This window comes from Sorex araneus, chromosome 5 (assembly GCF_027595985.1).
Source record: "Sorex araneus isolate mSorAra2 chromosome 5, mSorAra2.pri, whole genome shotgun sequence".
Taxonomy (NCBI): domain Eukaryota; kingdom Metazoa; phylum Chordata; class Mammalia; order Eulipotyphla; family Soricidae; genus Sorex; species Sorex araneus.
This window is the reverse complement of record NC_073306.1, coordinates 138,425,840-138,448,638: the sequence shown is the minus strand read 5'-3', so window position 1 is coordinate 138,448,638 and position 22,799 is coordinate 138,425,840. Positions and strand designations below refer to the sequence as shown.

Here is a 22,799-nt window from a genome sequence, read left to right as displayed (position 1 = left end):
TGTGCTATCTCTCCAGCCCCTCTCTCTCTTATTTTTGTTGTTTTCCCTTTCGGGTCACACCCGGCAATGCTCAGGGGTCACTCCTGACTCTGCATTCAGAATCACTCCTGGCAGTTCTCGGGGGACCCTATGGGATGCCGGGGATCGAACCCGGGTCAGCCGCATGCAGGGCAAATGCCCTCCCCGCTGCACCATCGCTCTGCCCCCTCCGCCCCCCCCCCCGCCGCTCCCCATTGAGCTGGGCGGACGGTCAGTCCCGCCCGACTCTCTCAGGGGTGAAGCAAGTGGCTCTTTGGTCAGTCTTGGCTCAGCCGGGCACCGCGGGTGAGGGGCCACCTGCACGGCCCACAGAGCTTTCCACGAGGCTAGGGGTCTCCGGGGGGCACCGAGGGGCTCTGGGCGGGAGCGAGAGCCGGCCGGCCGGGGCTCCCCTGACCCTGCGGCCCTGCCTCCCAGGCCCGAGCGGGACCTGGAGCTGGAGCACTCGGACCGGTTCTTCCGGCGCCTGCCGCGCCTCATCCGCCTGGCCATGGCGCTGTACCAGTTCCTGGAGTCCCGGACGGAGCTGCTGTGCTACTTCGTCATCATCCTGAACCACACGCTCTCCGCCTCCATCCTCTCCATGGTGCTCCCCATCCTGTCCTTCCTCTGGGCCATGCTCTCCAACCCCAGGCCTTCCAGAAGGTTCTGGATGCTGGCCGTCTACTACACGGAGGTAGGTGGGACGGGCAGGTGGGCAGCGCTCAGCAGCAGTGCCAGTGGCGGGAGGGCCTTGCTAGGCCCACTCGAGAGGGCAGCTGGGAGCCCCGGACGGGCCCGGACCCCCGCCCCCACCCCCTAAGGCCCGGCAGCTCCCGCAGGCGGCACGGCTGCTCACGCGAGGCTCACTCTCGCCCCGTGGCGACGCGCTTCCTCCTTCCCTTCACTTAAACGTTTAAGTTGACGCCATGACCCCGACGGGCTCATGGCTGCCCCGGCTCCGCGCTGAGCCCCGGGTGGAGCAAGGGATGCTGGGGCCCCGCGGGCGCCCCTCCTCCACGAGTGCCTGTGAGGGGGAGTGGCCCGGGCTGGGCGGCCCTTCGGGGGTGCAGGGGCTGAGTGCAGAGGGGCCGTGAGGCCTGACCGGGCTCTGGTGGCCAGGGCCCAGCACGCTGCCCACTGGACTCAGGCCGTCCCTCGGAGCATGGGCACTTGCCCCATCCCCGGCCACCAGAGCGCGGCGCTGGCTCAGACGGCAGCAGCACCCGGAGCCCAGCACCCACTCCTGGCACGGGCCCTGGAGTGTTTGGGGCGACCGTCCCCGCATGACTGCCCCTGCCAGCCCGACGCATTAGCAGGACGAGAACGTCCTCGACCAGGAGAGCGTGTCACAGCATGTTCAGCCTAGAAAGAGAACGGGTGTGGGACACCTTCACGTTGGCCGTGTGTGTACGCGCACGCATGTGTGTATGTGTGCATGTGTATATGTATGTGCATGTGTATGTGTGTACGCACGTATGTGTATCTGTATGTGTATGCATGTGTGTATGTGTATCTATGTGTGTACATGTGTGTATGTGTATGTGTGCATATGTGTATATGTGTGCATTGTGTTTGCGTGTATGTGTATGCACGTATGTGTGTATGTGTGTCTGTGTGTATGTGTATTTGTGTGCATGTGTGTATCTATGTGTGTACATGTGTGTATGTGTGTATCAATGTGTGTTATATGTGTATGTGTATATGTATATGTGTATCTATGTGTGTGTGTCTGTGTGTATGTGTACATGTGTGTATCAATGGGTGTATGTGTGTATGTATGCATATATGTATGTATGTGTGCATGTGTATGTGTGTATGTATGCGTGTACATGTGTATGTGTGTATGTATATGTATGTGTGTATGAGTGTATATGTGTATGTGTATGCGTGTATGTGTATATGCGTGTATATGTGTATGCGTGTATGTGTGTGTGTATGTGTGTGTGTTGGGGCCCGCAGGGGAGGCAGCAGGCCGGAGGGAGTCCTCACTCCCAGCTCCCGCCCCGCAGGCCCCGCAGAGCCTGGGCGTGGCACGGCCCCTTCTCTCTGCCCAGGTCACGGTCTTGGTCAAGTACCTGTCGCAGTTTGGCTTCCTGCCCTGGACCACCAAGCGGTACGCGGGCATCAGCCGGGAGAAGCCCTACTCCCTGCCCAACATCGTGGGCATCGAGAAGAAGGACGGCTACGCGCTCTGCGACCTGCTGCAGCTGCTCGTGCTCTTCTTCCACCGCGCCACCATGAAGGTGCGGCCCGGCCCACACGCGTGCACGACCACGCGCCCCACGGAGCCCGCATGCGTGCACGGCCACGCGCCCCACGGAGCCCGCATGCGTGCACGACCACGCCCCACGGACCCCGCACACGTGCACGACCACGGGCCCCACGGACCCAACACGCGTGCATGACCACGCCCCATGGACCCCGCACGCATGCACAACCACGCACCCCACAGACCCCACATGCGTGCACCGACCATGTGCCCCACGGACCCCACACACGTGCACTGCACCACATGCCCCACAGACCCCGCACGCGTGCACCCACATCACATGCCCCATGGACCCCACACGCATGTGTGCCCAGACCGCATGTACCCTGCACCCCGTGTACCCCACACAGTGTGTACCCCCCACCGTGTGTCCCGCCTACCTCACACCCCTCCCTACCATGAAGGCGCAGGCCCTACTCTGGGAGGGCCCGGGGAGGAGGCGCCTGGCTCTGCCCACAGCCCCCTGCCCAGGGCAGCGCCCGGTGCTGGCCGTCTCCCACCCACCCCCTCCGCCTCCCGTCCAGGGCCTGGGGCTGTGGGACCAGAAGCCGCCGGGCAAGGCTTCCGGCAAGGCTAAGAAGAAGAGTCGGCGGCTGGGCAGGAGAGCCGGCAAGGGGACGCCCGAGGGGGACCCCCTCTCGCGGCAGGCGCTGCTGGGCCCCGCCTCCCAGGGGCTGCCCCCCGCTGCCCCCCGCTGGGCCTTCTGGAGGCGGAAGGGACAGCAAGCAGCGGCGAGCAAAGGTAGGCACCCGTGAGTGTGCAGGGGGGCCGGGCCGGGCAGGGAGGGCGGGCGCACAGGGTCCCGCCACCCCACGGGCGCGGGGACCCGGGGCAAGTGCTGGCCGGCCCCTCTGGAGCGGGGCGGGGGCTGCTTTGTGCACTGTCCCCGCTGTCCCCAGTGGCCCCAGTGGCCCCAGGGCCTGCCCCGGGCCAGAAGCCCAGAAGCCTGTGCCAGCGGCTCCGAAAGTTTCCCCTGCGCCAGAAGCTCAGCCGGAAGATGCTGAAGAAGCTGCTGATCATCATCAGGAAGATGCTCACGCGGAGGTGACAGCCCCTTGCTCCGCCCCAGCCTTGGCCCCAGCCCCGCCTCGACCCCCCCTTCCTGGGCAGCCCGTCTTCCTGGTACTGCTCCTTCCCCCCATCCTCCAACGGGGAAGGCCCCCACAGCCTCTCACCCCTGCCTCTCCCTCGTCCCCTCAGACCCTGCACCCCTCCCCTGGCCAGGGGCTCCGTGCGGGAAGGGGTCCCCTGCCGAGCGGCCGCCTGTTGGCCTCTGGGTGGAGCGGGGAGGGGGGTGGGCTGGGGTGGCCAGGAGCCTCCTAGGCAAGCCGGCGGGTCGTGGCTCCGGGTCCCTGTCCTGCCATGCGGGTCCAACCCCGCATCTGTCCGTCTGTCCATCCGCAGGGCCCTGCAGGTGTACCGCCCCATCCGCCAGTTCTTCTTCAACCTCACGCACCCGCTGGCCAGCTCCCGCTGCGACGTCTACGCCATCACGTTCCTGGTGGAGGCGCTCAACTTCGCCATCGTCCTGCTGGGCTACGAGGCCTTCGGGGTAAGGCGGCCGCCCCCGGGGAGGGACCACGGGGGAGGGCATCGTCTCTCTCTCCAGGACCCCCCATCCCACGAGGGCCCACCGAGGCCTGGGCCCCCCAAACTCAGGGCGCCCCGGAGCAGGGGCCGTGTGGCCAGCCGTGTCCGGGACAGATAGTGCATGCCTTGGCAGAGCACACACGGGCCTGGAGCCGCCGGCCAGAGCGGGGTGGGGGGTCGCCCAGGGTCTCGGGGCGCTGGGCTGGGCAGCATTTCTGGGGTGGGAGGTGCTAGGACACGGTGCCAGGGGCCCGTCCGAGGCAGGAGGGGGAGGGGCCTGAGGGGCGCTGGGGGGCCGGTGAGAGGGCTGGGGGCGGGGCCCAGAGGCCGGGGGTGCCCAGGGCACATCCCCCTCCCTTCTGGCCCCGTAGAAAAAGATGTCGGCGGAGGACCTGGCGGAGTCGCTGTCGGAGGAGAAGGTCCCCGAGGCCTTCCTGGCCATGGTGCTCATCCAGTTCGGCACGATGGTGGTGGACCGCGCCCTCTACCTGCAGAAGACCCTGTTCGGCAAGTGCCTGTTCCAGGTCATCCTCGTCGTGGGCACCCACTTCTGGGTCTTCTTCATCCTGCCGGGCGTCACCGAGAGGTACCCGCCCCCCAGAGGGACCCCCGCACCGCACTCCCTGGCTTCCAGGAAAGGCCCAGGGGATGGCCGGGAGCCACCGCAGCCCTGGACGCACCCTGGGGAGAGGGGGGCAGCTCAGACGCGTCTTTCTCTGGGAAGCAAAGGAGGTCCAGGTGCCCCCTCGGCGCCCCTGCACACCCTCCTCCCCACCCCCAGCCTCCCCTGCCCGCGGCAGCGAGCCCCCGCCCACGCCCCCCCCCCCCCCCGGGCCTTGCAGGAGGTTCAGCCTGAACTGGGTGGCGCAGGTGTGGTACCTGGTGAAGTGCGTCTACTTCGCCCTCTCGGCCTACCAGATCAAGTGCGGCTACCCCACACGCATCCTGGGCAACTTCCTCACCAAGGGCTTCAACCTCGTCAACCTCATGCTGTTCAAGGGGTGAGGGGGCCCCCGGCATGGCGCCCTCCCCGTCCTTCCCTCCCTACACACTCCGGGCTCTCCTCGGTTCCCTTCCTCCGCCCCGACCCTCCCCCTCCCCCGCCGCCTTCCTCCCTCCAGCCTGGGGGGGCAGGGCCCCCGGCTCCCTCTTGGGGCGGGGTGGGGGGGAGATTCACTCCATACCGCAACTGTCGCCCCCTCGGGTCCGTCCTTCCCTGTCCTGGAGCCCGCACAGCCTCTGCCCTGGCCGTGTCCGGCTGCTTCTCCTCCCTCCCCGGCCAGTGACCCCCGTCCCCACAGTGTCCAGTGACCCCCGTCCCCATAGTGTCCTGACCACTGGCTCGCCTGGGCCCTGCGTGTGGCTTACGGTCGGGGTCTTCCTGCCGCACCTGTTCCCCTGGTCACCAGGCCCAGTTCCGGGGGGTGCAGGCTGGCCTGGGAGTGGGGTGGGGGGGCCAGGCCATAGGTCAGAGGGACAGCGGCCAAGGACACCCGTGTGGCCAGCGGGCAAGCGGGGGAACGGGCACTGCAGGGCAGGGCTGTGCCCAGTGTCCTGGGACCAGGGTCCACCCCCCCCCCCCGCAGTTTCCGCTTCATCCCCTTCCTGCTGGAGCTGAGGGCGGTCATCGGCTGGATGTGGACGGACACCGCCCTGAGCCTGTCCAACTGGATCTGCCTGGAGGACATTTATGCCAACATCTTCATCATGAAGTGCTGGCAGGAGTCGGAGAAGGTGGGCGCCCCAGGGGCTGGGCGGGGCAGGGTGGGCTTCCCTCCCCAGCGGGGCCCTGACCCGCCCACCCCACCTCGCCCCGCCCTGCAGAAATACCCGCAGCCCCCAGGCCGGAAGAAGAAGAAGGTGGTGAAGTACGGAGTGGGGGGCGTGATCACCTTCGCCCTGGTGTTCCTCATGTGGTTCCCCCTGGTCTTCATGTCCCTGCTGAAGACTGTGGGCGGCGTCACCAACCAGCCCCTGGAGGTGTCCATCAAGATCGCCATCAACGGCTATGAGGTGGCTGGAGTGACGGCGGCCCGCCGGCTTCCCCGCCCGCCTCCCCTGGGCTCTGTGGCTGGCCCGCTGGGGGCTGCCTGGCGTGGCTGGGTCCCTCGGCCCCCTCGGGGCTCTGCGCTGACCGCGCCTCGTCCCCCCAGACCCTGTTCACCATGACCTCCCAGCAGCAGAACCTCATTCCCTTCTCCGAAGCCGCCTACGACCAGCTCACCCAGCAGTACGCGCTGCACTCGGTGAGCGAGCCCCCGGCCCGGACCCCGGCCCCTGTCGTACGCGCTGCGCCGTGAGCGAGCCCTCCGCCCTGGGCCTCTCCCCAGCTGCAGCCACTGGGCCCGGCCAAGGCTCCAGAGGGCCCCCGGGACGCCGCCCTTCAGGGCAGGTACGGGCCGGGAGGCTGGAGGGGCGCCTGTCCTGACCCCGGCCGTCCCGCCTCGCGCAGTCAGCCATGCAGTTCCTGGCCAACTACAAGCCGGAGGACATCGTCCTGGTCAAGATCAAGAGCCACGCCAGCCTGCTGTGGAGCATCAGCCCGGCCAACCGGGCCGCCATGATCAGGGAGCTGGCGAACACCAGCATCATCTACTTCACCACCTCCTGGACCGTGAAGAGGTGAGCGGGGCGGGGCTGCCCATGGCGCCGGGAAGGCTGAACCCAGGTCTCGGGGATGCCGCCCACCCGAAAGCAAGCGGGTGAGGGCCTGGGGCCCAGCACCGAGCATAAGCCCCGGGCCCCGCGACACGGACTGAAACACCCAAAGAAGTGATAGTGATGGCTGACCTCAGAGGAGGACCATGTAGGCATCCCTCACCCCGCCCACCTGCCCGCCCTCCCCCTTCTTCCTTCCTTCCTTCCTTCCTTCCTTCCTTCCTTCCTTCCTTCCTTCCTTCCTTCCTTCCTTCCTTCCTTCCTTCCTTCTTTCCTTCTTTCCTCCTTCCTTCCTTCCTTCCTTCCTTCCTTCCTTCCGTCTTTCCTTCCTTCCTTCTTTCCTTCTTTCTTCCTTCCTCCCTTCCTTCCTTTCTTCCTTCCTTCCTTCTTTCCTCCTTCCTTCCTTCCTTCCTTCCCCTTCCTTCCTCCCTTCCTTCCCTCCTTCCTTCCTTCCATCCTTCCTTCTTCCCTCCTTCCTTCCCTCCTTCCTTCCTTCCTTCCTTCCTTCCTTCCTTCCTTCCTTCCTTCCTTCCTTCCTTCCTCCCTCCTTCCTTCCCTCCTTCCTTCCTCCTTCCTTTCTTCCTTCTTCCTTCCTTCCCTCCCTCCTTCCTTCCTTCCTTCCTTCCTTCCTTCCTTACTCCCTCCCTCCCTCCCTCCCTCCCTCCCTCCCTCCCTCCCTCCCTCCTTCCTTCCTTCCTCCCTCCCTCCCTCCCTCCCTCCCTCCTTCCTTCCTTCCTTCCTTCCTTCCTTCCTTCCTTCCTTCCTTCCTTCCTTCCTTCCTTCCCTCCCTCCTTCCTTCCCTCCTTCCTTCCTTCCCTCCCTCCCTTCTTTCCTTCTTTGTTCCCTTTCTCTTCTCTCTTTCCCAAAACAATTCTACTTTGAATCTGCTCCGTATCTGCCAGTCTGTCCCCGTGGTTGCATTGTCAGTGGGGCCTTTTTGCTTTAAATTTCGTAGTGTGATGTGCAGTGCGGAGAGGAGTGTCTGTGCGCGTCGGAGCTTAGTGACCTTCTGTCTGCTGAGGGCCGCAGCCGTGTTCAGAGGCAGGGGCGGCAGGTGACCGGCCCGCAGGAGCCCCCGCCGGTGGCTTGTTTTCGGAGCACGGATTAGGGTTGTCTGCTGTCAGACACAGTGTTGGTGTTGTGTTTTGTGAGGCATTTGGTCTTTCATTTGTAATTATATGGTTATGAGGAACAAGCTTCAAAAATGCACGTTCTAAGAGAAAATTATTATTTGTTGCAGAAATAAGTTGGCATTATGTTGAGACTTGTTTATCGTTTCGCTTGATGATCTAATTTGTTTTAGGACCAATGTTCCAGATATGAATCTGGAATACCAGGGGGTCCGTGAGGCCGTGATGATGTTAATTATAGGCTGAGCAATAGCATGTCCGTCTCGATAACTCGGGCTGGGGGTTGGAGACACGGTGAGGATCTCGGGGGTCTCAATGCCAGGACCCCACGCTTGGCCCCCGCCTGCGAAGGGTTGGCTCCAGCCTGACAACGCTTTCATCGAGGCAAAACCTTCCCTGTAGGTTAGACCTGCTCTAACTCTCTGTGCTCTAGACCAGCGTTCGCAGGGAAAAATGCAATCTGGTGGTTTCTGAATGAGGGAAGCGACCGTTGCAATGACGAGAACACATCCTCAGTGTCCCAGGGAGTCGCCACGCCCTGCCAACTTTTACATATTGCAGTACTGTTTTAATTTTGTCACCACAAATCAATACTCACTGCATGTGAATTTTATAATGTTGGCAGTCACTGGCCGTCTGATTGTTCGTACAGTGACCGCATACCCAAGAGCCCTTGTGACTTAATGTACATGTAACCCTAGACCAGTCCCTCGTTCCTAGAAATGCAGTTCCCAGCCTGTGCACACATTTGTAAAACAGAGCCTCGAGTTCTTACACACTGGCACATACACACACACACACACACTCAGCACTGATTTGGGAGCTGAACTCGAACTAGGAAGACACGGGGTCAGAGAGATGATCCTGGTTACTGCACTGGCCTCGCACGTGGCCAACCCTTATGGTCCTCCAGGCACTGCCACAAGTGAGTGGTCCTTGAGCACTGAGCCCAGAGTAAGGCCGGACTACCCTTGGGTGTGGCCCCCAAACAAACAAAAAAATAAACTAGTAAGGCCACACACCTTTGCCTTTGAACTTCAAATCAAGTATTACATAGTCGTTTGGAGAAACTTCATATGCATGTAGAGACTATGTGGTTATTTGTAAGACCGAACCCAACATGTATGAAATCATAACATACGCACTCATTCATAGGAACAAGCTTCATACACCAGCAATCACAGATACTGAGTTCTGTATGCACACGCATATGAACTCCTGTGTACATCAACGTTGATGTGTGTGATCAAAGATTATGTGATCAATTGAACATCTGAAATTCTGCACATGTGCCATAGAATATGTGCGTATTTGTAAGACAAACTTCTATAAGAAAGATGAGCTGTACTCATACATACAATTAAGCTGCACATGTACATAATTATAAACTATGGTCTTATTTGCAGAACATTTTGCATTCAGGTAGCCAGGATAGACACTCATTTGTCTGACTGAACCTCATACACATATGATTATAACATAGACTCGTACATGTACAACTAGATTTCTTATCCATATCAGCATAGACTTATGTTCATTTGTACAACAAAAGTCCATATAAAGGTAATCACAGATTATTCACTGTAGAGCTGAAATTCATCATCACAAAATCAAACACAACCCACTCATTTTTAAGGTATTTCACATGTAGGCAAACATAGAACGTGCACTTGTTAATGTCACCGAATTTTATGTACAGGAAATCATAGGTAGATAGATATTCACATGTAAAACTAGTCTTAAGCACAGGAAATCATAAAGTATGCACTCATTTGTCCAAGTGAACTATTTAATAAGGAACCAGAAATAAGCACTGATTTTACTACTAAATTTCAAGCACACCTATTCATAGACTATGCAACATTTATAAAACTGAGTTTCATATATGAGTAATTATAGAAAATAAATCCATTTATACAAATTCATCAGGATAGCCTGGCAAGCTCACCGTGGCGTATTCATATGCCAAATACAGTAACCATGCTGGGTCTCATTCTCCTGACCCTGAAAGAGCCTCTAATGCGGCACCGTTGAGAAGGACGAGTAAAGAGAGGCTGCTTAAATCTCAGGGCTAGGACGAATGGAGACATTACTGGGCCTGCTCGAGCAAATCAACGATCAACGGGATGATAGTGATAGTGATAGTGATACAAATTCATAAATACACAATTGCACACGGCTCACTCATTTGTACAAATAACTTGAATATACACACAGTCATGGATATTTCACTGATTTGCACAATGAACTTCATACAAATGTCGTGGGCAATGTGCTCATTTATAATACTAAATTCTAGATACAAGCATGCATAAACTACACATTCATTAGTAATTTGACTTTTACATTATCATACCATGAAAACTTCTACATTTGAGTGGAAATTCAAACATGTTAGAATATTTGCTAATGTATTAACTGAATCTCATTCCATGTCGTAAAGGAACATGCAATCTCTATGTGATTCAGCAACATACATGCACATTATACCATGAACTTCATACATATAATCATAATGCTTATTAAAAATTGAATTTTATACACACATAATTATAGACTAGGCATTTTCTTGTACAAAAATGACATACTTGTCATATAATATGTACTCACTGTAGAACTATACCAAAGATACTTATTATTTTAGGTCCTTCACTGTGTTCTACAACTAAATCTCAAACTCATGCAATAATAAGTTATGCACTTGTTTGTATAAGTGAAATTCACAGACATATAACATGATATAATATCTACCAGTTTCGATAGCTGAATTTCACCATACACATGGAATCATAGCCTCTTTATTCATTTGTACAGTCTAACCACTTCATCTACTTGTAATAACACACAATGCACTCATTTTAAACCTAGTCATATGTGAACTAATTTGTATGACTAAATTTCATACACAGGCAATCAAAGAATATGGACCTATTTATAATAATGAAATGTATAAATGCAGTGGTGATTAGGTCATTTGTACAAATGCACTATACATATGTAATCATAGGCTATCCATACACTTATGAACTGAACCTCCTACACATGAAATCAAGATTATGAACTCGTTTATGAAGCTGAGGCTCACAGGGGGCTAATCGTGGTGATGGACTTGTTTGTGTGACCGAAATCACTTCCAGATCCCCAGAATGTGTGTTCAGTGGAGTCATGGAAGTGTCATGCATCCACGCTCAGACCCGCACACCTGGGCTTCATGCATTGCTAACTGTAGGCTCATCTGTACAGCCGAATGTCACACACAAATCCTCCTTGACTATGCATGAGAGAGGCCGAAAGGAACTTTGCGTATAGGTATACATAGATGCATTCAATCACAGAACTGCATTTCATAGACATGAAATCACAGGGTACGCACTTATTCATACAACTGAATTTCATACTAAGATAATCAGACACTGCACTCCTCTTTGTGAAACTGATTTTTGCATAAGTGCTCGTAGACACGCATTACGGGGACACACATCCACTCATTACACAACTGAGCCGCACCCGCTCTGCTTAACCACCCAAGTAACAGTGGACTTGGCCCACAAACCCCCAAAGAAAATCACTCTATCCACACTCCGTGTACGAATAACAATTTCTACAGCTGAATATGCACTACTGGTGCAACTGAATTGTCTGCATAGGTAATGGTGGCAATTACTCATGTGTACAGTTGAACTTCACAAGCGTCACGTAGACATATTCATTTACGGTGACACACCACGCATGATCGTCTCCAAACGCTCTCATCTGGAGCTGAAAAGATGGGTCAGCATGAACACACGCCTGGCATGTAGCCGACCCTGCTTCAAGCCTAGGACCGCACGGTCCCCTAGCGTCACCGCGAACGGCTCTGGAGGTCCCCAGGCACCACCGGGGGCAGGGAAGGGGGGCTCAGGGAATCCTGGCAGAGCCACAGACACAGGCCCGTGCACTGCACTGCCGGCCCAGGGGCCGAGAATCGCCAGGAGAGGCCCTTGGGCCTCCCCGCCCCACCACCAAATGCACTAGTTTATAGAATAAACAACGGCGCATGCAAACACGGAATGTGCCCTGTTGGTACAGGATGTCCCAGCTTTCACCCAAAGTGCCAGTTGATCTGTGTTAAAAAGGCTGAAAAGCAGCAACTTCATATACACTCACCCTCTGACACACACTGCTTTGTCCAGCTATCCCGGGGGCCTGGGCATGGCTCAAGGGGGAGGGGCACATGCCCTCGAGGCTCAGAGATGTGCAGTTGAAGCCTGGTGCCACATGGACCCCTGAGTGCCGGGGGTAGTCCTGAGGCACTGTCCTGGTCCTCCACACCACTGTCTGGCCCTCAGTGGCCTCGGGCTGGTTCTCTGGGCCCCCGGAACTGTGCTTGATACGTCTCCCCGCAAAAACCCAGCAAAAACCAGCTATATCTCATACACACCTAAGTTAGACTAAGTCCCGTTTCCACAACTAAATTTCCTACACAAACAATCGCACACAGCCACCACACAAATGAAGGTCACACAGACATAATCATGCTGATTTCTACCTATTTGTACAGCTCCAATTAACAAACACGTAGTGACACAATATGTACTTATTTGTAAATGAATTTCATATATAGGCACAGCTAATGTTCCTAGACGTGTCATTTAGGGTTAATCACTCACTTATTCAACTAAACTAACACACAAAATCAGACTTACCAAGCCATAGGCCACTTGGAAAATAGATTTCACAAACTTAATATCAAAAAGTATACTGCTTTCTATAATTGAATTCCATTTGCATGAGTGTACGTGCATCAAACATGAAACGAAATCCATAAAGACATAGATTGCCTCCACTAAAAACTACATTTTGTGAAAATGATCACAATAATTTGGACAAAGGAATGTAATGAAAAGTCATAGTATGAGGACACATTTATTTATATATGTGAATTATTCATTTATTGAGGTACAAATGTGTTTCCAAGAGTGTCAGTTCTAGGGTTAAGTTATTACAGTTTACTCTCCACCCGGTAGAGTGCCAATAATCCTCTGCCACAGGCAATAAGATTTCTCATTCACACACACAAAAATGACTCATTTATATAAGCTGAATTCCATACACAATCATAGAATATATACCCAGTAGTACAAATGAATTTCATGCACATTTAATCAAAGAGTTGGTATTCATCTGTACAGCTGAACTTAATATATAATTTTAGAATAAATATTAGTATAATTGAAATACACACCCATATAATAATAGATTTTGTACTCATTTGTATAATTGTACAATGGAAATTCACAAAAAATAATCTTTTTTTTAACAAGAGAAGTTTATACTTTTAGAATCATCAAATATATGCAAATTGGCAAAACTCAATTTCACACACATCAGAGAATATTAACCCACTTGTGTAAATAAAATTGAAATATGGTAATAAGAATCCGTTCATTCATTTATACAAATGTTTTCAAAGATTGTAATCATTGAAATGCAAAATATATTCAAGTGAATTTCACTCACATGTATAATAGACTAAGCAATCTTTTAAACAATGGAATTGTTTCAAACACAAAGCCTCTTCATGCACTTGCACATGTAAATTTTATATACACCTTTCATCTCAGAGAATGTGCGGAGTGGAACTGAATTTCCTGCATGCTGCCTTTTCCTTTTTTATTATCATTACTGTTATTTTTTGGCTCTGGGACGACTCCTGGCAGTGCTCAGGGCTTTGTCCTGGCTTCGTGCTTAGAAACCATCCCTGCAGTGCTCAGGGGACCGTATATGCCACGCCAAGGATCGAACCCGGGGCCGCCGTATGCAGGCCAGGCCCGCCCATCGCCACTCATATCCTTCCTTCTCACTCAGTTAAAAGATGGACTCCACAATCCGCATTCACAGCCAGGAAATATTTAGTCTCGGACAGCCACGGGGCTCCCCGTCACGGGCCGCACACCCTTCCTGCGTGTTCTGCGGACGGCGTCCTTCCCCGCGTGACCCCAGACACACGCTCCGCTGTGGCTCTGTATCCCACACGTGTTAGTCGTACCGTGTGCGCCTTGGCACAGCTGGCTGCTTAGCTCCAGCTGCCCCTCCCCGCCCCAGGCCCGTGTCACGGAGCGTGTGCGTTGAGGTGAACTCCTCGTTCACCTCAGCGTGTGGTCACACCAGTGTGTGGTCACACCAGCGCATCCCTGGACCCCACTGAGGACCACCCAAGCCCAGGCGGCACGCACGGCCGGCCGGAGTGCACACTCACGGCCCCCCACTCCCCGTCAGAGGCCCCACCAGCACGCCGCACACACGGGCAGCCACGCGTGTGAGCTCAGGGCTGCCTCCTCCTCGTGCAGGCAGCCAACGGGAGCTTTCCACGGGGTCAGCCGGGCGGGTTCCCGGAACTTCACGCACATAAGCAGAGAACATCCTTATCTCTACAGCAAAACTAATTCACCGTAATCACCGTAATCACAAGTGACGTTTGTGCCGGCGCGTGTGGGCCGGGCGTGCCCGGGAAAAGGCTCAACTGGCTGAAGATTACGGGGGTGCGGGCTCGTGCTCTGGGCTTTGACGTTGGCGGTTGTACGTGGTTATGGGGAAGATGGACTCTGTGTAGGCCCGACTGGGTTTACTTTCCCCGACCACGCCCAGCCGTGCTGACGGCATACGCCTGGGTCTGTGTTCGGGGATCACTTCTGGGGGGGCGCTCCGTGGGCGGACCCCGTGCAAGGCAAGCACTTTCCCAGCTGTGTCAGCCTTCTGGCTCTGGGCCGGACTTACACAGGGCCCCTTAGAATCCACGCCTGTTTGCGGAATCGACTCGAACACGGGCATTTACAGCCATAGGCCACGTTCGTCCTCGCAGCTGCACTCAGAGAGAAGTAACGAGCAAGGAAGAGCTGAGTCCCACAACCACGCTTACGTCCATAGTCCTTCTCGACACATTCTCCTACAGCTGAATCCGAGAGCAACATACGTCTGTCTGCAAACACCCGTAGACTTATCAGTACGTCTGCGTTCCCGGGCAGTTCATAGCCTCACACGCTGGGCCTCACTCCGGAGTTTTACACACACGCGTGTGTGTGACACCCACTGAGGTGTAAGACTGCACTCCACACGCTTACTCACGAGGGAGGCACTCTACGGAAACCTGATCTCATGTGTGTGTGAACGCAGAACACATACTCGCGTGTCAGACTCGTTTCTTCTCAGGTCATGAGAGAACATGGGCCTGTCTGGATAACTGAGGCTTCCTGGCATGCAGCTGGCTTCCACACGGCCGTGTGTGGGGCTGGACTCCGTGCATGCATGACTGTAGTCTAACTGTCATCACTCCTGAAGGCTTTTTTCCTGTGCTTTTCTAAAGTCTTTCACACGCGCAGACGTGGCCCCTCTGAGAGCGTGGGCTGGTGTGCTCCCAGGCCTTTGGCTTTATTTCCACGCTGAGAGCACGAAGTCTGCCCATTGCTTAGCAAGGCCAGAGTGGACACTGATTGGCTCTCGGTGTTTCAGCAATCTGGTCAGTAGGAATTCTAGATATGTCTAGATCGATTTAAGAAATTCTCTTCTTGTCAGTGTTTATGGCTGAAAATTTTGGCCATAATAAACCCTGAATTTTGACAGTCACATTTTTGTGTCTTTTAAAATAATCATTCAGCCTTGCTCATTTTCTCTGCTAACAGGATTACAATGGCTGATATTCGAACGCTTTGTCGTGCTTGCATTTCTTAGAAAAACCCCTATTTTTAGTGTGTGATCTTATTTGATGTACAGTCGGACTCTACATTATTAGACAGTAGAGATTCTTGAGTCTTTTGCTGGAAATGCCGGTTTCAGGGAGACCGAGAGGTAATACAGGCCCTCGCTCGCATTCCGTCAACCACGGTTAAAATCCCCAGCACCGGGGCTGGAGAGATTGCACGCGGCCGACCTGGGTTCAAATCCCAGCATCCCATATGGCCCCCTGAGCACCGCCAGGGGTGATTCCTGAGCGCATGAGCCAGGAGTGACCCCTGTGCATTGCTGGGTGTGACCCAAAACGAAAAAAAAATTCCCCAGCGCCAATGCGGCCCCCAGAGGCTACCTGGGGTCCCTCCTGAACTCAGCAGGACTAGCCCCTGAGCATCGCCGGGTGTGGCCCACCTCCCCGGCACCGCCCGACTCCCAGAAGAGAAAGAAAAAGAGTGTTGGTGCCGGGGCTAGAGAGATTGTACCCATTAACGTTTGCCTGGGGTGTGGGCAGTGGGTTTGGTCTCCAGCACAGGGCCGTCTCCCGAGTCCTCTGGAGTGACCCTGACCACAGACACGCGGCAGAGTCCAAGCTCGAGGGTGGGGCACCTGACAAGCAGACGGCGGACATGTTGATCTCAGTTTACTAGTGACGGCCCCGTCAGGTCTGGGTGTCGGGTCCCATTGGTGGCCGAGGCGACTTGACGGGCATCTTCTTCCCGCTTTTCTGAGTTTCTAGAGAATGTGAATTCTTTCTTCCTGGGTGCTCTGATTGTTCTCATGTAATGAGAAGCACTCCAGCCTGAAATTTCCCTGCGAGTAGGGTTGAGAAACAAAACCTCTCTTTCAAAAGGAGACTGGACATCTCAGAGTACCGTTTCAAGTGACAGCAGTTCCGGTAAGTGGATTTTCCAGGGGATTTGTCCACTTCATGTAAGTAGTTGAAGTGATTGCTATAGTCTCGGAATATTATCATTTTTTATCCATGATAATATACCTTTTTTCATTTCTGACACTGTAATTTGTGTATTTTCTCCTTCAAAATTTTCTTGATCGTTTCTCCTGGGGATTTTAAGAGAGATCTGTGGAGGTATTATAAGCCTGTAGTAAGCGGCACCCTTTAAACTCTGCAGGCTGGTGAGAGCTCACACACAGACCTTCCTGAACCGTCCCCCAGGAAGGATAGTGAGTATCTCTATTACCCACAAAAGTGGACGTATGTCTCAGTGTCACCCCCCTGCCTTCACCCTCTCCGCAGAACCACTGGCTGGCTCTGGTGCCCACTATAGATTAGTTTGTGTTTTCTACAGATTTCCATAAAGGTAATCCATATAAATATATAATTCATATGGATTTACAGTTAATGTACTATCTGAGACATATATTTATATGACATGCTCCCTGCACTGTCTGCTTTCACTCAGGACACTGATTTTGAGGTTCATCCAGACCGTTTTATGTATCACAGTTTTGCTCCCTTTTATGGCCGAATGGTTGCTTGAGCCCAACAGAAGTGCCAGATTTTATTTCTTCATTTACATGGAGTTAAGCAGTGAGTTGTTTTCAGCCTCTCCTCATTATCAATAAGTGATATAAATATCAGTAAATAAATTATTAAACTGTTCTCCAAAGTAACCGTAACATTTTATGCTCTCATCAGCTGAACTCACAAGAGCGCAATTGTTCTGTATTTTTCTTACACTCTATGGTCAATTTAAACACTTTGAACTATTTTTAATGTAGTTTTAGTTTGCATTAACTACTGAAAAATAATTTCGCATATCTTTTTATGTGTTTGTTTCCTTTGTGTATCTTCTTTAGTGAAATGTCTTAAAATCTTCAAGCCATTTATATTTAAAACATTTTTTAATGGGCTGGAGGGATCACCCGGTGGGTAGGGCGTTTGCCTGGCACAGGGCTGACGAGCTTTGATCCCGGGTGTCCCATACGGTCCCCTGAGCACCGCCAGGAGTGACCCCTAAGCATCGTCGAGTGTGGCCCCAAACCCAAAAGACAACAAAAGTTTTCATTAAAAAAAAAAACAAACAGGGGTTGGAGTGATAGCACAGTGGGTAGGGCGTTTGCCTTGCACGCGGCCGACCCGGGTTCAAATCCCAGCATCCCATATGGTCCCCTGAGCACCGCCAGGGGTAATTCCTGAGTGCAGAGCCAGGAGTGACCCTTGTGCATCGCTGGGTGTGACCCAAAAAGAAAAAAAAAAAAAACAACAGTTTTTCATGTGCCAGTCCTGTCTAAGGCTGCAGCACTTCCACACTCAGAGCCCTGTGTGTAGACGAGCTGGCACACCCATCGCCACAGCTGTGCTGTGACCGACACCCTGAGCACCCCTCGCCCCCCACCCCCACTCTGGCCCTGCTAACCACCATCGTTTCCGGAGCCTCCAGTCGGCTGGGGTTGCCCCTCGGCCTGCTCAGGTTACGGATACTGCGTGTACATGCCAAACAGAGGCCACTTAGCCTGGCCACCTCAGTCTCGGCCCACCGAGTCGCAGAAGGCTCGGCTTCACCCCTTCTGTCCGCTGAGCTGCACCCACTGAGAACCCAGACCTCAAAACCGTGGTCCAGTCACGAGCACTTAGCTTGAGTTCATGTTCCCACGATTGCCACGAAAGGTGCTGTGAACACGGGGGCACGAATACGGTTTCAAAGCAGCATTTCAGATTCTTCAGCTCGATTCCTAGGTGGGTGTAGATAAACTTCCTCCTTTGAAGAAGTCTCCATTGCCCGGGGTGCGGTGTCTATACATCCGCTCCCCCCCCCCCCAGCTCTCTGGGCCATTTTTAATTCGTTGTTTGTCTTCTCGTCGAAGAGTTCTAAGACGTCTCTGTAAATTGTGGATAAACGTCCTCTGTCAACAGCGTTCGGGAAATACTTTCTCTCACGCTATAGTTTGTCTTTCCCGCTTCCTCCCGGGTTGTTTGAAAAACAACGCTGTCTTTTTTTCTCTCTTTTTTTCGCTTTGATGAAGTCCACTCTGCTCGAGCCGCTCCTCACCCGTCCAACCCGCTGCGTGCGGCCGTCTTTCTCCCCTGCGCCGCCTCAGACAGCCACAGTTTACCATTCCCTGCGTGAGGGCCATCTGGGGGCTCCCTTCTTACAAATAAAGCTGCCACGAACATCTGCATATGGATGTTTGTGTGAAGCATGTTTCTGTCTTCCTGAGTGAGTGCCAGGGAGTGCGGACCCACTGCACGCCCCGTCTCTGCCTCGGACCGCCCGTACCGTCAGACGCGACCGTTACCTGGACGGGAAGGGCGGGCTGCACTGCGTCACGGCCCATGAGGATGTGGCTTCGGTCCTTTTACCTTGGCCCACAGTGGGTTGACTTACAGTCTTGGGTGTCATGTACGTTTCAGCCAGTTTATGACACGGCCAAAGTGACAGTAGCACAGAAGAGTCTCATGGGCCTAAAATCCCGGTGGTCTCCCCAAGGGCCCCTCCTGCTCGCAGACTTCCAGCAGAAATGTTTTAGAATGATCTTTCTATTCTCCTCACAGTTCTGCTCTCTCTCAGTGTCCTCTTACATGGGCGTAACCGTTTCTGACTCCCTTCGACTTCGTGACATGTGTTTAAGTCCTTCCCATGTTCCTTAGAGGTGTGAGAGCACGCTTCCCTGCCGGCATCCATGAGAACCCCGTGTCTGGGTCACCAGGAGTGCTCGGCGGACAGTGCTCCATCCCGTCCACACTTGGCCTGTCTTTCCTCTTTACTTGACCTCTTTGCCGTCTCGCCAGTGTCCTTTGCACCGGCGAGGTTTGACTTGCAGAAATCGAGCTCATGGGTTTTGGCCGGGAGCGTGCTTTGGGGACTCACACAGGCGTGTCCCCCTCTACTCCTCAGGTGATGGTGGCTGTCGGGGTCTCTCTTCTCTCGCATGAGAGATCAGAAGAGAGTTGCGGGGCGCGGGGTGCCGGAGCGGTAGTACGGTGGTTAGGGCCCTTGCCTTGCATGTGGCTGGTCAGGGTTCGACCCGAGCTTCCCCAAGGGGCAGAGCCAGGAGTCAGCCTGAGTACGGCCAGCTGAGAAGACCCCCATCTGCACCGCCCGCCCCTAGTACAGTACCTTTCCCTGAGCACAGGGAGATTGTTTCCAATATTCACTGTTAAAACCCGCACAGCCTCCTACACATAATATCCAGAAAAGGGGAGCTGGAGCAATAGCACAGTGGGTAGGGCGTTTGTCTTGCACGTGGCCGACCCGGGTTCGAGTCCCAGCATCCCATATGATCCCCCCAAGCACTGCCAAGAGTAATAATTCCTGAGATGCAGAGCCAGGAGTGACCCCTGAGTATCGCCGGGTGTGACCCAAAAAGAAAAAAAATATATATATATATATATATCCAGAAAAGTGTGAGGGAGTCGAAGAGGACCTGGATGATTGATCAGGCCCCTTGAACATTTGGGGTTTCATTTTTTTTTAATGTTTGCATATTAGGGATCCCTAAATTGGTGACTTATCGTTCTGCTTTTCCTACATCCATACTGGCTTCTCACAACAGTTTGTGTTTGGAGCTTCTGTGAGTTCTAGGTTTCTCCTTTGCTAAGTTGTGGTTCCGTCTGCCTGTTCATCCCTTCCAGTTGGGATCCCAGCCTTGCCTGCGCCCTTATTTCTCTAGTGGATCTAAGACCTGTGGAGTTTTCAATCTGTTCATCTGTGAACATATTTCTAGGTCAGAGTCCAGGCAGGAAGCCCCGAGCCCAACATTGTGTTTTCATTTTGGTTTCCACATGGTGTTGGTATATACAAATGGGATTGCTTGCAACACTTCTGAAATAATTTATTGCGTCGAAGAATTGTTTTTGCTTGTCCTTTTTATAGATGCCTTTGGATTTTATATGTAGCCTGCCATGTCATCTGCAAAGAGAGATAGTTTCATTTATTCTTTCCCATCTATATGCCTTTAATTTCTTTTTCTTGAATTATTACAGCAGCTACGACTTCCAGTGCTATGGTGAACAGGAATGGTGGGGTTGGCTCTCGTTGCCTTGCTCTTAATCTCAGAAAGCATCCATCATTTACCATAAATTATTTAGCTGAAGATTTTTGGAGTTGCTTCCCCCCTATTCCTTGCTTACTGAGGGCCTTTACTGTACATGGATATTGAATTTTGTCATGGGCCTGTCCTGTACTTGAGATGATCAATGCTTTTTTTCTATGGTGTGTAGATACAAATTACATTGATTTATTTTATAACATTAGGTCTGCCTGAATTCATATAATAAATCTCACTTTGTGGTGAGATATTATCTCTCTCTCCTCATATATGTATATATGAAGACAAATATATGAATATGTATATATAATTTGATTCAATTTACAAGTAATTTGAGTAATTTTGCATCTGTTTATGGGGAAGATTGCTCTGCGGCTTTCTGTTCTTTCATTTGGGTTTTTTCTTAGTGGGGGTGGGGAGCCGGTTGGGCCGCACCCAGCAGTGCTCAGGGGTCACTCGCTGCCCGAGAGCTCGGGGGACCGTGGCCGGTGCTGCTGTGCAGCCGCCCGATTGCTTATGCGTCTTTCCTCTCAGAGGAATGCTCCTTCGTGAAATGAGTTTGGAACCACACTCCTTTTCTGCTTCCCGGGGGCGTTGCCGTGGATTTGATATTCTTTCGTCCCCAAGCGTTGGGTAGAATTCATCAGCCACGCTGTGCGGACCTGTTATTGTCTTTCTGAGATTTCAGAGTTCAATCCAATTTCTTGAGTAGTTATCAGGGCGATTAAGGTCACACGCTTCTCACTGAGGAAGTTCTGGTTTGTCCATCTCATCTCATTGCTAAATTTATTGATGAAATGTTTGCTCAATACCCTTTTCACCGTCTCCGGGAACTTTAATGACGGAATCTAATTCTGATATTGGTCATTTGTGCCTATTCCCCTGGTTCATTTGACCAGAAGCCTCTATAATTACTGATATTCTCAAGACGTAAGCTTTTGCTTTTACTGATTTTTGTTTGTTTGCTCTTGGGGCCGCCCCCACCCGCGCTTGGGGCTTCCTCCTTTCCCTGTGCTCAGAGATCACTCCTGGCGGTGCTCAGGAGACGCCGTGTGGAGCCAGGGATAGAACCCAGGCTGGCCATGTGCAGGGCAAGAGCCCTCCTGCATTACTATTTTGCAAATTATTTTTTGCAAATTGTAATTGCATTCTAATTCAATGCATTATGATCAAAATTATATTTTGCAAATTATTCCTGGACCCGTTTGAATTTCAGACATTCCTCTTTCTATTCCTCTCCAGTGTTTGTTCCAGACACCTTGAGGGTTTCCTTGCGCGCGTGCGCACACACACACACACACACACACACACGCACGCACTCCGTAACCAGGCGGAAACAGAAGAGGTATACTAACAACAGGAGGTTAGAGCAAATGTAGCTACACACTTCTTACTAAGTTCTGGTTTGTCTTTGGACCCAATTTTACTGATTTTTCTTTTTCTTTCTTTTTTTTTTTTTACTGATTTTTCTAACCCTTTGGTTCTTGTACTTTGGATTGATTTACCTTTCGCTTGGTCTCGGTTGGGCCTGCGCTCAGCTGTACTCAGGGCCTACTCCTGGCTCGGTGCTCGGGGAGACTCTGGTGCTGGCATCTAACCTGGGTGGGCTGTGTGCAGGCCCGAGCCCACCCCCCTCACGCCCTGGCCCCTTTTTCTCCATCCGTTAAGGTGGGGGTTTGGGGACCATCTGTTTGTTTTCACTTCTCTAATAGAAGCAGCTAAGGCTTGAAATTTTCCAGCAAGCACAAGCTACACCCCAGTCGTTCTAATTAGGTTTCAATTTCATTCTGTTCAAAGATTCTATCATTCCTATTGTGATTTCCTCTTAACTCATGTATTACTTAAAAGTACACTCTTTAATTTCAAACATATGCAATTTCCTTTTTTTCATGGATTTCTAATTTAATTCCATTGTGGTCAAAGAATATTATTTGTATAGTTACAATCTCTTATAATTAATTGTTTTACAGCCCTCAATATAAGCTATCTTGACAAGTGTTTTTCATGTCCCTGAACATAATGTGTATTCTACTGTTGTTAATGAATATTATTGTTGAACTAATTTATATCTTTTTTTTCCTTGCTATGTATGTTACCTATCATAGAAAGAAAGGTTATTTCGAAATAACCGTTGGGGATAGCAATTAACTCTGGATTTGTCTATTTCTCCCTTGAAATATGTCAGGGCTCACTTCCTGTGTTTCAAAGTTGTATTATTCAGTGTATAATTGTAGCTTGATTGGGTCGCATTGGTGACTTGGCCCCGTCACCATTGTGAAGTGGCTCTTTTTAAACCAGGCATATTTCTTGCTCTTAAATTCAGTTCTATTTAACTAGCGCAGCACTGGCCTTCTTTTGCTGTTAGTATCACTTGTATCACTTGTAGTCCCGTTGATCTTCGATTTGCTCGAGCC

The 22,799-nt window shown here is 52.6% G+C and overlaps 1 protein-coding gene across 1 annotated transcript in view; it reads left to right on the top strand.

Annotated features, from left to right (window-relative positions):
- Nucleotides 1-22,799, top strand: part of LOC129405004 (piezo-type mechanosensitive ion channel component 1-like) — a 40,968-nt gene that overhangs the window by 6,424 nt on the left and 11,745 nt on the right. Inside the window, exons 7-17 of the mRNA XM_055139958.1 lie at nt 457-715; nt 2,031-2,264; nt 2,815-3,031; nt 3,190-3,334; nt 3,695-3,842; nt 4,252-4,466; nt 4,723-4,881; nt 5,467-5,614; nt 5,705-5,893; nt 6,034-6,126; nt 6,333-6,502. Coding sequence (XP_054995933.1) covers nt 457-715; nt 2,031-2,264; nt 2,815-3,031; nt 3,190-3,334; nt 3,695-3,842; nt 4,252-4,466; nt 4,723-4,881; nt 5,467-5,614; nt 5,705-5,893; nt 6,034-6,126; nt 6,333-6,502 — 1,977 coding nt within the window. The remainder of the gene's footprint in view (nt 1-456; nt 716-2,030; nt 2,265-2,814; nt 3,032-3,189; nt 3,335-3,694; nt 3,843-4,251; nt 4,467-4,722; nt 4,882-5,466; nt 5,615-5,704; nt 5,894-6,033; nt 6,127-6,332; nt 6,503-22,799) is intronic.